Source organism: Phalacrocorax aristotelis, chromosome 4 (assembly GCF_949628215.1).
Source record: "Phalacrocorax aristotelis chromosome 4, bGulAri2.1, whole genome shotgun sequence".
Lineage (NCBI taxonomy): Eukaryota > Metazoa > Chordata > Aves > Suliformes > Phalacrocoracidae > Phalacrocorax > Phalacrocorax aristotelis.
This window is the reverse complement of record NC_134279.1, coordinates 74,821,789-74,835,107: the sequence shown is the minus strand read 5'-3', so window position 1 is coordinate 74,835,107 and position 13,319 is coordinate 74,821,789. Positions and strand designations below refer to the sequence as shown.

The 13,319-nt window shown below is 37.7% G+C and overlaps 1 protein-coding gene across 1 annotated transcript in view; it reads right to left on the bottom strand.

Annotated features, from left to right (window-relative positions):
* Window positions 1-3,658: 3,658 nt before the first annotated feature.
* Window positions 3,659-13,319, bottom strand: part of POLN (DNA polymerase nu) — a 107,393-nt gene continuing 97,732 nt past the window's right edge. The window contains exons 22-23 of the mRNA XM_075092047.1: window positions 7,930-7,991; window positions 3,659-5,500 (exon numbers count right to left, since the gene is read on the bottom strand). Coding sequence (XP_074948148.1) covers window positions 5,432-5,500; window positions 7,930-7,991 — 131 coding nt within the window. The 3' untranslated portion in view covers window positions 3,659-5,431. The remainder of the gene's footprint in view (window positions 5,501-7,929; window positions 7,992-13,319) is intronic.

Below are 13,319 nucleotides of genomic sequence, written 5' to 3'. Positions count from 1 at the left end.
TCTTCACCTAACCAGATACCAACAAGACATTTAGGACAAATCAGCAATGAATGAATTTCTGGACTCAGCTGGATGTGGACTAATGGATCAGTGCAAAGAGGCCAAGGTATTCCAAGGAGGTATTTAATTTTGCCTCAGCGAATTCTGACAGAAATGCACTGTAACAGGCAGCAGCCACATGTGTGGAGGATGGAGGCTGATTCTCAGGAGCCTGTAAGAATAGTTCTCTGCTTAACACACAAATTGGAAAATGGGATTGTAATCTGATGCATGACACTTTTGAATAATTAGAAGTGAGAAATTCAGTGTGCACAGCAGATGAATCTGCCAAAAAAATGAAGGGGATAAAAAAAGCGAGAATTTCTACAGTCAATTTTTGATACCATAGAAAAATGGCTCATTAAATGAACAACTACAGTAAAAATATAGTTAGCCAGAAAATAGTCTCCAAAATGCCATAAAAGCATACATGTCATGAGAAATGGTAGGGGGAGAGAAGCTGAGGGCACAAAGGTGAGAGGTAGAAAGATAAGCAATTTTTTTTTTTTAAACTTGTGGACAATTAATAGTGAGAGTTTTACTACCAATAATAACAGTATCTATGAAATGCAGGGGAAAGGCTGGCAATGGATTAAATTATTAGTGTAGATGGAAAAAGCTGAGTAAGAAGGAATCTAAAAATTATCCAACTAATTAGCCTTAAATGGAGAAGGTGATGTAGAAAAATACACCAAAAAATTTTAAACATTGGCTAGAAGTCAGACCTCCAGAATTCAAAACACAAGCAGAGGGGGTAACAAATTACCTGGACTTACAGTGGATAATAAAGACACACTTGATAACATGAGAGGGTCTTACTAAAATGGGTGGCAGAAGTGCGCTTCAAAGATGTCTCAAGAGAACCAGCTGATTGTAGGCTGCTGTTTTCAGTAGAGATGAGCCAATCAGGCTGGGGACGTTTTCCAGGAAGGCAAAGATAGGACATGATTGAAACTTATTTTAAATCCCAGAGACACCCTGCCTACTAAAACTGTTGCAGAATGGCAGAAATAAGAACTGATTCCTTTCCACTCCCTGAATGTTTCTGACGACCTGCTAATACCAAAAGGAAGTATGCCAGCCAAATGTGAGCCCGTGAGCCACGGAATATAGTAAATGCTGGCACAGAATGAGGCAACACAGGTGGGAAGGAGGAATGAAATCCCAGAACATTTCTGGGGCTTCTTCTGGTATGGCACTGCATACTTTAATGCAGTATAGCAAAATATTTGAAGGGAATTTCTGGTTTGTCTTTTAACCAGATGACTGCTGTTGTACAACTGAAGAATGACATAAGATTATAGGAAAATTCAGGTTGGATGGGACGTCTGGTGGTCTCTAGTCCAACCTCAAAGTAGGGTGAGCTATCAGGTCAAGACTAGGTTACTCAGGAATTTATCCTGTCTGGTCTTTTAACAGTGAAGCAAGAGATGTTTTAGGACATTGAGGAAATATATCAGGAAGGCATAATACAACCTTCAACCCATTCCTTAGCCTCCTTTGCAAATCAGATTAAGCAAGAAAATGGGACATCAGGTCTCCTAAAACCAACGTGAGTTTACTTTTAAGGGCTTTTTTAAATCATTATCAAGAACAAATGATGTCCTGGATGCTCTGGCAGATTCATTCTCTTAATGTACTCTCAGTTTTCAGAAACGGAGAGATTTTTTCCCCCCTCACATTTAAAATGTCTTGCTCACTTAAAATCTGAGGCCAGTACTTGAACTATGGTTATTAGGAAGTTGGACCAACGTTCAAGATCAGAGTCCCGCCATTCCACAGTGGTATGTGGACATTAGAAGATTCAAGTCCTGAGCAGATATGTATTGGTCATGCTATGCCCATGCAAATGCCAGCAAATAGCTGGCATAGATGCTGAGTTAAAGGGTTTTCAAATAGCATTCCTTCCCCATTACTCCACATGGCAAACTAAAAGATTTACAGATGATCAAAGCGAAGGTTCGGGCCCCCAAAGACACAACTGAAATTAAATTCAAACACATAAATCAGCTTAAATGGGGTTATTACTGTGTTCAGAGAATTAATTAATGAAATTTCTGCCCACAAAAAACAATTGAAGCTAAGCAGATCCAGCTATTCCCCTCTCCCCATCTGTTTTGTGATCTCCCACTCTCATTGATCAGTAGTTTTGTAGGGTTCTGCACTTCAAACAGAAGTCTTGTTTCTTGCCCTCCCAGTACCTCTTCATAGGTTGTGAGGAAAAGGGCATCATTTTAGAGATCAAATTGAGAATTTCAAGCATTGAAAAGGGCTCCTATGATTGCTCCTGCTCCAACCTACCCATGTTTTACAGTCCCTTTCACGCAGAACCAAAATACCCTGAAAAGGTGGTCATTTATTATAATAAGGGTCTTGAGTTCTCTGGTGTGAAATTATTGTGCCACCCAAAAGGAATTCCTGGCAGTCATCAAATACAGAATATTTTCACCTGTATTTATTTGGGAGGAAATTTGTGGTCAGGACTGGCCTTGCTTCCCTATAATGGCTCTTTAGATTCAGGCATGCTGCAGGGTAGCTTGCCCAGGGTTTGGGAAAACTGCACTGCCCTGATTTTATAGTTATACAAAGTTCAACACACAAGTGTGGTAAAACTGATGCCTTGTCCAGAGGACCTTGTTGGGAAATTAATTGCAAATACTACCCTATCTCAGGCAGCTTGTTCAAGGAAATGACTGCCATGCTAAAGAGATATATACTTCTGCAATTCCACAATTTGAAAAATGTAACCATTTCTAAAAACTATATTGCCATACAGGATGGAAGGCAGTGGGAATATATTGCAAAGTAAAAGAAATTTTCCCAGAGACTCAGTAGTCTTCTCAATATCTGGGATCCTATGAGTTAAAAACTGAGGAACTTTGAAGCCAAAACACTTCAGTGAGGTCTGAGAAAGCTAATAATGCACAAGATCTATACCTTAACACAGTAGCACAGGGTAGATAGTGAACACTGGATGCTCACCTGGCTATCCAAGGAGAACAGAACCAAAAGATCGGAGAATATGTCCCAGTATTTGTAATTCATAGTACAGCAGACACTGGTTGCACGTGCGTCAAAGAGCTCTGGTCTCCACCTAGCTATGCCATAAATCTAATTATGCTAATTCATTCACAGGCTGCAATTAGACAAAAACACCTTTTTTTTTACTGAAGAACCTGGAACACTGGAAAGATTAGGTTCATGGTATGCATCCTGCAAGTTGTGGAGACAGAAACTGCACCAAGGCTTGAGATCTTGGTCATCAACAATGCTCCAAAACTATGACAGTTTGCCTTTTGCCCTCACACCAGCATATGCAGAATGAGCACTCAGACATGTGTGATAAAGCGGTGCCCTTGTTGCTTGGTTCTCTTCCTTTTGTTCCCTTACTCTTTGGAAATTCAAAACCAGGAAGAAGAGTTGTAAAAGCAGAAGGAGCAAAGCTGGTGCCCAGAGGAGCTCACAGTCCCTCTCTAGGATACAAGGTGAACAAAATATCAACTTTGCCCACTGTACGGCAACCTACACAAAGTGCATGCATCTGGGGAACTATGACTGACAGTCTTTTGTGAAGGGCTGTGTTTGAAAATTTGTTCTGTATGGTGACCTCTGCATTTCTGTAGCTTCATATTTGAACAGGTGTCAATTCACAGGAGAGGATCAAGGTTCTTTATGTTCTTAAGTGTGTATTTGGTTTTTGTTGGGCTGAAGGGTATGGCTCATATTGTTCAGGACTTGAAAAAATACACTATCATCTAGTTTAAAAGTATGCACCCTAAGAAACATGCACAACGTGGGAATCAGCTGGGAAATGTACAGAAAATTTTGACTTCTTTCATATAGTAGTAAGGTTAGAAATGTAGCTGTAGAGAAGCAAAGCTTAATTAGTACAGGCCTCCTGAGAACAGTAAGTCTTCAAGAGGAGTGAAACAGAAAGAGCAGAACATTTCACACTTATTCAGTGCCATTGCAAACACAGAAATCTTGAAAATGGCAAAAAGCAGAAGAAAATTCATGCAACCTCTTCTCTGTTGGAAAGGTGGAATCAGACCCTCTGCTCGCCTGACCTGGTGCCGTGTCACAGACATGCAGGCTGGACTCTCCCCCAGCCAAAGAGCTGACCCCCAATTAATGTGTAGCAGGTTCTGACTTTGCTTACGTGACCGCTGCTATTTCTATAACTATAATAATACATTTTCAGAAATGCCCAGCTCACTTCAGCTGACAGGTTAGGTATGACTAACATGCAACATAATAAAACAACGATTAATAGTTTAATGCCTTTAAGCGCAATGCAAAATTGTTTAATGATACAAATTAAAACTGCTGCAAAATCTCTGTAACTATACACTCCTAAAATTTAAGTCATATTACTTTGACCATTTGAGGTCTAATGGTGAAAGATACTGAACACTTCTTAAAAGTTTTGTGCTTGACTTCAACTTTGAAATAATTAGTAGACTTTGAGGACAGTTCCACATTCCACAAGCACAGAGGCAGACTTTGGCAACCAGTAATGTTATGAAACAAACTCATTTAAAGAATAAACTCTACAGAAACCCAAAATATCAACAACAAATCCAAATGTTAAGTAGAAACCTGAATCTTAAAAGTATAAAGCTGGATCATAAAATTTATCTAAACAGTATTTAGCATTACACTAATAATAAAAATCATAGATTAGGCAAAACTATAATACTTCCTCTAAAGTATGCTACAGCTACAGCGTACAAACTGCATTTGAAATCAATTGAATTGACAACAATCTGGTTATTCTTAACGCATTTAGGCATCCAGTTTTGTTTACCTGTTTTGCTCCAAAATTCTAAATATAAATTAAGGTGGAGACTCTTAATTTCCAAAGAACTCTTTTTCTAAGTCTGTGGAACATGACATTTAATGTGTGATGCAAATCAAGCAGCTGCCTTCTACTCACAAATTTTAAAATAAACTGAACACAACAGTTAAGCACTTGCTGACACAGTTCAAATAGTGTCTTTCTAATGCCAGATTAGAAGTATTTTTACACAAGCACTTCACAAAATATTTAACACTAAAAAGTTTAAACATCAATCTAACTCAAATATATTTGTCATGTTCCCAAAGGGTTAATATTGTCTTGCTTCATTTCTTACATGTAGTAATTTAGCTCTGAACAAAAGCAGCTCCCTGCTGGTTACCTTGGCTAAAGGAAACACAATGAACTGGTAAAAACCAGTTTTATCTCACTGCTGTTGCCTAGGGCTACAGACAAAATGAAGTAAAAAAATTCACATGCAGAGTATTAGGTGCTTATGAAAGATCCAGCAGCGCTGTTGCCTAGTGATTCAGTGAGGAATCAGCATAGGCCAATGAGGTGTACGGGTACTGAATAACATCCCCGATGACTGCTTTACATCTCCTGCAATTCTGTCATACACCCCCATGATTTCCCAGTGGTAAGAATCACTTTCAAGGGAACCTGTCAGGAAAAAATAAAAAATTAAAAAAAAGAAAATTTAAACAAACAATCACATCACATCTAGCAAGATTACTATTTTTGCTTTTCCCTTTGGAGGTTGACACTGCTCTAGATCACATGCCTATCCAATAAGAAATGTTCTTCATATCTATTAATACTTAGTTCTCGCTACAATTTTGATTAAAATACCTTAACAATTAAGACCAACCTTCAGTTTTGAAATTGCAAATACAGGTTACTGCATTGCAAGGAATATGCTAAAACAAAATTAATCTTCTTACACTTTTCAAAAGAGCTACAAAAACCAGAGTGTTTAAAATCAGCAACTTTGTCAGTAATACATAAAGATACTAGGGTTTCTTTACCATCCACTTCTTCAGTTCTGGGGTATCTTTGTTGTTGCTTTGTTTTGCAGTTACTGGTGCTCTGTTACACGGTACATTTTCTGACATGAAAACTGCCTCATTAGCAAGGAGGCAAAAAAGCTACTTCAAAGATAAAGCTTCCTTTTCCTCAAAGAAGAAAAAGAAATCTCTCCCCATTCAGACTATATCTGTGCTCTACTTTAGTGACATTTTTCCTCCATATTAAAAAATAATATTCATATTAGCAGAGCCCATAATACATATTTAGTTGAAGCAAGTGTGCTGAAAGAGAGCAGGAGCATTTCAAAAAATCTTTTCATCTTCAATATTGCTAATCCTAAAATACATATTCTTATTGTATAGAAAGGTAAACAACATGAACAAAAATACAGCTCTTTTTTTAACAGAGCACTCTCAATTTCTTCTCTGAGATCAAGCTGTTGGTCACTTTGTTTTCTACCTGGCCTCTGCCATCGATCCATGCGTGATGCTTCAGAGGAAGATGAGGCACATAGTCTAATGTGCAGTAGGATTAAAAGTATGCCATGGCTCCTACAGTTGTTTGCTCAGGAAAAGGAGACCAAAACAAGGGTAATAAAACATGTATCTCCAAATACTTCTGCTGCCTATTAAAAAGTCCTAACCTTTGAAAACCTCAGACAACTACCTACTGTCCAAGAATGTGTTTCTTTTCACCTCTTAAAATGTAGTTGTCATTTAACACAGAATTGCTGTTCTCATAGGAACGACATATTGAAACCATCTGCTACTGCATCAAGATGAATTTGTCAGTGAGGTGAAGAAATGATGTGTCCTGTTTTGTCCATAGGACATTAAAACCTTCCCCCAGTTAGTAGTTAGTCTGAAATATATAACACTAAAATGATATTCTGCCCATGTAACTACAAACACTCTCATTAACCATGTAAACATTCATGCTTCTTAGAAACCTCTTAAACTGTTCATATTTTATTTCATGGCAATGACTTCCTCAGGCAAAGAATGAATGATGTTGTCTCTGACAAAGCTGTCAAAAAGAGTCTCCTAAAACTATCAAGGAAGGACTATAGTGTTGCTACTCACTTTATATACCATCAGTAACATCATGCTGACCTTACAGCAGCATGAGTGCCAGGTGTCTAATACTGCCACTAGAAATATTTAGATGTAATATTCCTTGAAAAACAGTCTTGCTTATTTTTTAAAGGAAATTGTAACAGAAGAAGCTAGGCAAGCACAGGTGTACAATGTAAGCAACCTATAGAAATGCAGTTTATAAAACTTGGGAGTGTCAGTGCAAGAAACGTAGAATCCCAGTACAGTCAAAAGGTCTCACTTGACCAAATCTGGGAAACAGGAGTGCAAGTTCTTAGAAGGGTTAAGTGAGCAGCAGAGGGGGCCGGTTCCAGCATGGGAAGGAGAAGGAGTAACTTAGATCTCAGAAGCCCCTCATCCTCTCTTCTCAGCTTTTGTAAATTATTTTATAAAATAATTACAATTAGGCCCAATACACAGATCAATACAATAGCTGTGTAGCTATGTACTCAGTTTCTACAGATATTGTTCTGGTAGATGATGTCCTATACTTTAAACAATGGCCAATAATTTTGTCTGCTGTATATGTTAGACATCCACAGGGAAATGTTAAAAAGACCAATTTTCTAAGTGAAAATTACTGAAGAAAGATCTTTTGCCATAATTTTTTAGCAGTAATGAATGCCTGGCACATTTAGAAAGCCTGTTAAAGGCACATACCTCTCACTCTACCACACCCAACAGAAATTTCATGGCAAGGAACAAAATAGTTTTCAAAATTACCATATTGCATTGCTAAGACAAACAGTGGATGACAATCACACTTTCCAAAATGGAGGTTGAGTTTCTTTCAGTTATTTTCCTTTGTAATTTTTATAGTAATTTAAAAAAGCAATCACCTGCAAATATCAAAATGAAACTATTGAAGTGAAAGGCAAAATAGTTGTCTCTAGATTCTTAATATGATGATGATAACATACAAAGCTAAGTATGCCTGAGAGAGTAATAGAAATTCAGAACTGTCCCTACCTTTAGTGGCACTTCCAAGGCTGCGGTTTGCTGCAGGGACTCCATTGTTCTTTTTACCAGTGCTGTAAGGTATATTTGAAAACCTACAGCTTTATTTTCCATGTTAGAATTGTAATATAGAAAAAAAAATTACATGCTTTACATTCTGTTATATAATACCTGCATTTCTAAAAAAAATATAAATTAACCATTTACAATTTTTTCAGATATTTTTAAAGTTAAAATTTAACTCTTGTGGAAGGTTCAATTCCTTATTTTAAATTGAATTTAGGGTTAAATTTGGAGAATTATTTAACTTATATATCCCATAAATGCAGATGTACAGCACTAATATATTTTATATAGAGGTACAGCATGCCTGAGTGCTGTATTTCTCAGCTTTCAAGTTCACTACTCTTAACTACATGTTTGGTGACATTGTATATATTTTAATTTTCTTGTGCAGCCATAAAACTCAATCTAAAAAAAAAGCTAGGAAAAAAAAGACCCTGGAAGTCTGAACTGTCTAAAATATCTTATTCTTCAAAGTAAAAAGATCAGGGCCAAATTAAAAAAAAAAAATCTTCCCTGTGGGTTAGTGGAGCTATCCAGAATCTAAACAATTAAACTTCAGTATGATTTATGTAACTTAACAACTCAACATGTCATAACACTATGCTCACTATTACTGTGAAAATGTATCTATAATTATTCCAAATCAATCATTTGGGACTAGATTTGTCATCCTTGGTCATGCCAATTAGTGTTTTGCTTGACAAAGATTGCTGCTGCAACACAATATGGTTCTAATAAAAATCAAAGAGAGATTCAATGGATGAACGGCTTTTAAAAAAGAAGTAACTTTTGGCTAGTGAAAGTGAAATAGGAATACCAGGCAGCTCCAGAACAGAAGTTATTGAGCAAGTACCATTGCTGTGACAGGATGGCTGACTAAATAATATACGTCATCATGTGTCTTATAGAATTGAGAAATATCATGCAACACATGGTGATAACCACTACGCAGAAAACCACACGATTACTTGGAAGCTTTCCCTGAAGTTACCCCTTGATGCACATCATGGTTCTTTTGCAGCTGACGTTAGATGCAAAGGAGTGACAAGAACTCTAAGAAGCTGCCTACGGTTGTTGCTCTGGCTGCTGCTGAAACCTTTTCTAATGATGCCAGCAATGAAGAGTAGTATGCAATGTTTTGTGACACATTATGAAACTAAGGCAGGCTTGATAATAATGATGAGGATAACCAGCTTCTGCCAGAACAGAAGTGGAGTGCTCAGACCGTGCTGGCACTCAGACTTGTGTGCTAATGAGCTGTCATAAGATTTTTCCATGAAGTCCGAATTATGCAGTAACTCAAAAGATCAGTGGCTGAAGTGCCAAGGCTGAGGAAACCCAGAAATTTGTTGACACATCTATGTACAGCTATACCCATATATTTGCTTCATTTTAGATTTGAGGTAGTTTATGGTCCAGTGTAAGACATAGAATAATTTTTGGAGAGCAGAAACAAACATGACAACTACAGATTGTGAAAAGGGAAGTGCTGGCTTACATAATTATCCATTTAAAATCTGGTCCAAGTCAATATGACTATTAAGAGAGAAGTGTTGGACTGCCTCTGTCTTGAGAAGCCCACTCTGAACTTGAACAAGCTGCCAGCTCGGGGAGGTCAGCAATGCAGCAGACGTTGGGGCACCCCAACCAGGTGGCATGCCTTCAGAAGGCTAAGTGGATTGCCAGGCACTCCCTGGGTAGACATTTTTCCATCAGTAAGCTCCCTACCAGGCCACAACTGCACACAGCTTTTGTAAGAGCAAAACATCTGGTTTCTGTACTTCTCATGCAGACTCACTCAGCTCTGTATGTTCCACCAAAGCACTTATGAACAATCTAAGAGTGCATTCAACTCGTGCAACTTAACATTATTTTTGAGCTGCTAGACAAATGAACAGCAACAGAGCATCAGGGCAACAGGAGGAACAAGAAGACAAGAAGAGTTCCAGCATCAATGAAAGAGGGAGCATGAGTCAGAGGCATCGATTCATGGGTTGAAAGATGTGAGTGGTATGATAAAGGGTTCTGTCTGCATATGCACTGAGTTAGACCCGTCTTCCCCTAGGTCTCTAGACCTCTGAATTTGACTAGTTCTCTCCCACAAAGCTGCTATCCCCAAAAGGGGATTCATGAAGGCAGCGATGACTGCAATACCTTTCTCTGCTCACACAGTTTTTGCTTTAAGGCATCTGGCACAGTCAGAATTCTGCTGCATCCTTAACTGCTCTTAATTTTAGAAAGCACAGATTAAAGTGACCACATCAGTGAACAAACCTAATGGTTCCTCATTCACTTTGACAACCCATTAAAAACCCCTCCATGGGTTTGCTCCATTTTCTTCATTGTCTTTTTCTGTGTCAGTTTGGCTCCCTGTTCTCTTTCTCATGTCACACTGACTTCTCCATCTCTCCCCAGAGTTTAGTGGGCGGCATAGTAAAACCATTCATTTCAAGCAATCTGAAGTCATTTTGCCTGCATTTCATAGAATAGAATCATAGAACGGTTTGGGTTGGAAGCGACCTTCAAGACCATCTAGTTCCAACCCCCCTGCCATGGGCAGGGACACCTTCCACTAGACCAGGTTGCTCAAAGCCCCATCCAGCCTGGCCTTGGACACTTCCAGGGATGGGGCATCCACAGCTTCTCTGGGCAACCTGTTCCAGTGCCTCACCACCCTCATAGTTTCAGCCTTTTGAAATTATACTTTTGAAAGTATCCAAAAGATTTGTCTACATCTACTTTACAACAGATTTTGAATGAAATAATAAATACCTAATGGTAACAGAAATATCTAGAAAAAGCAGCTGATTACCATTCCTGTTCAGTAGTCTGCTAAGACAGTAAACAGTGAAAAAGAAAGCATTCAAATAAAATTATAGTCTTTGCACAAAAATAAATAGGTAAACTGGCTGAATGTATTTAAGCTGGAAATTTAAAGTTCTAGATTTTGGAAAGATTAAATTCTGGAATAGTCTCCCAGTGGGAGTAATTTTGCATATGGAGATGGTCATTTATAAAAGATACCATATGGCATGGTGGTATGTAATTGCAGGAGAGGTCCCGGTTAGTCCTACATATATAATATCTGGTTCTCCTGCTACTCTCTTAAATCTCCTTAAAAACTCTTCTCTTTCTCAAGGCTCAAAATAAACAATCCAGGCATACAAAACTGTATTTTCTTTATCTCATATAGACTGCAGTCACTAACAAAAGTGACCACAATGCTTCAATAGATCTGTCTCTACAACTCTTAATTTTTTGTTTCTTTTCTAAGATTCAGATTGGAGGCTTTTGGGGTAATGATTATTTCTGTTCAGTCAAGAATCTAGCATATCTAGGGCACATAAATTATTAATTTTAAAATGTTCCTTTGCAGCCAGCCATATACTGCAATGGCATCTGCAAAATGCTGTTCTCTGAACCTTTACAATTTATATCTGAAAACTCATAGTCAGCAAGTATTGGATTTGTTGATTATGCTCATCCTGGAATATTTTGTGAGTGCTAAGTATGTCATGTTAAAATATTGTGTATAAAAAAATTTGGCGACAGCGAAGATCTCAGAGGAACTGAAATTTTAACATATATTCTAACATATACTAGATTTTCTTGATACTGGCCAGAATAAATACGCTTGTTGAAAGTGTTGTGAATAGGAGCAAAGAAAAGAAAGCATGCCTGCTGTGGGACAAAAGCTTATTTGTCCCTATGGAACGGAAGAAATTTTTCAAGCTCATTCACCTATGAAATTATGACTCTAGAAACATGTCAAAGCTGGTCAGACATATGATCTACAGAATAGGGAGTTTTGCAAATTGAAAGGAGGCATCTTTAGTTTATGCACCAGTTTCAAGTTAGAAAAAGACAGCCTGGAGAACAGAAAATGTCACTACCTTGTGATGACCACTTCAGTCTTTTGTTCTTCTGTTACTTAAGCCCCCTTTTGAACATGTGCACTTTGTAATGCATCTGCCTCAGTACCCATTTAAGTGGCAAATTGTAGCAGAATAAATTAAATTTCATGGAATTAGACATGAGCCAAAAATTTGTACTGACAGATTTTAAAAAAATTCTAAGATATTGTTCTTTAGGTAGTAATAATCTTAACTGATCTTAATACCAACAGGCTTAGTTTATTCTGAATTTTTTTTCTTAGATTGGTCCTTTTTGGTGTTCTTACATTTAAAGTAAGTATTTCAGGTGAAATATTTTACACCTGGTAAAATATCAGAAAAATTGTTTAAAACTGTATGTTTTACATGTACCAAATATAAGAATGGATGCAGAAATTAACTTCTCTAATTCTATCTATAAGGTATGGTTATAAATGAGTTCTAAAAAAACACCTTTAAAAATTGCCCTAATGCACTGCGATATCAAATGGTCCAACACAAAGTACCGGAATACACATATTTCTACAAAAATATGTTATTTGAAGTAGCAAGTGTCTTTCATTTAATTATGCTTCTCACTAATGGATGCAATTAAGCAAGCATAGTGACAAGGAACAATCCACAGTAATCACCAGTGGGAAAGTTCACCTTTCAGATCCACCAGGTATATGTGGAATACACATCAGAAGCCAGATCTTACCGTTGTAACTATGGATATCCCTGAACTGTAAAACAAAATTAATTCTGCATTTCTTCACCCAAAGTGTATTCCCCTTTTTGGCAGTAATGTATTCAGAATAATCCAGGGGCAAAGAGGCCTTTCAAACAGAGCATGAAGAGGTACCCTCAGAAACAGTCCACAAAATGAAAAATTGGTTTCTGCAATTCTTGAGTACTCTTCCAGAGTCCCTAGACAGACTCACAGTTTGATCTGGGGACAGTCTGTCTACCTGGTTACACAGACTTCAAAACTCAGAGATACTGAGCCCTCTCAGATCCAAGAGTCCAGTTTTTGGCATTCCCAAAATATCATCTGCCTTTCTGCTTCCTGGGCGGCTGGAGAGCTCAGGATGTGACGAAGCCAGACGGGCAAGCTGGCTAAAAACCAGGCAGATTATTGACAGTAAAGCTGACAGTCTTCTGCCAAACCAAACAAATTTCTGCCAAATGTTTTGATTTGATCATTCCAGGCACTCTCCAATAGAAAATGAGGAGTTTTTAAAAGCTCTTCTGCTGTCTTGTTTTTGCCCTAAACAGAGAATTAAGGCAAATAATATGCCATATCTTTGTTGAAAATTACACAATTCAGAGTAGTACGTGCTTTATTTTATTTCAAAGTATGTCAAAGCTTGGACACTCAAAGCCTTGTTATAAATAAATTATGTTTTGCCTTGTCCATTCAGAATGAACCATATGCATACTATGATGGATTCTGTTTGAAGA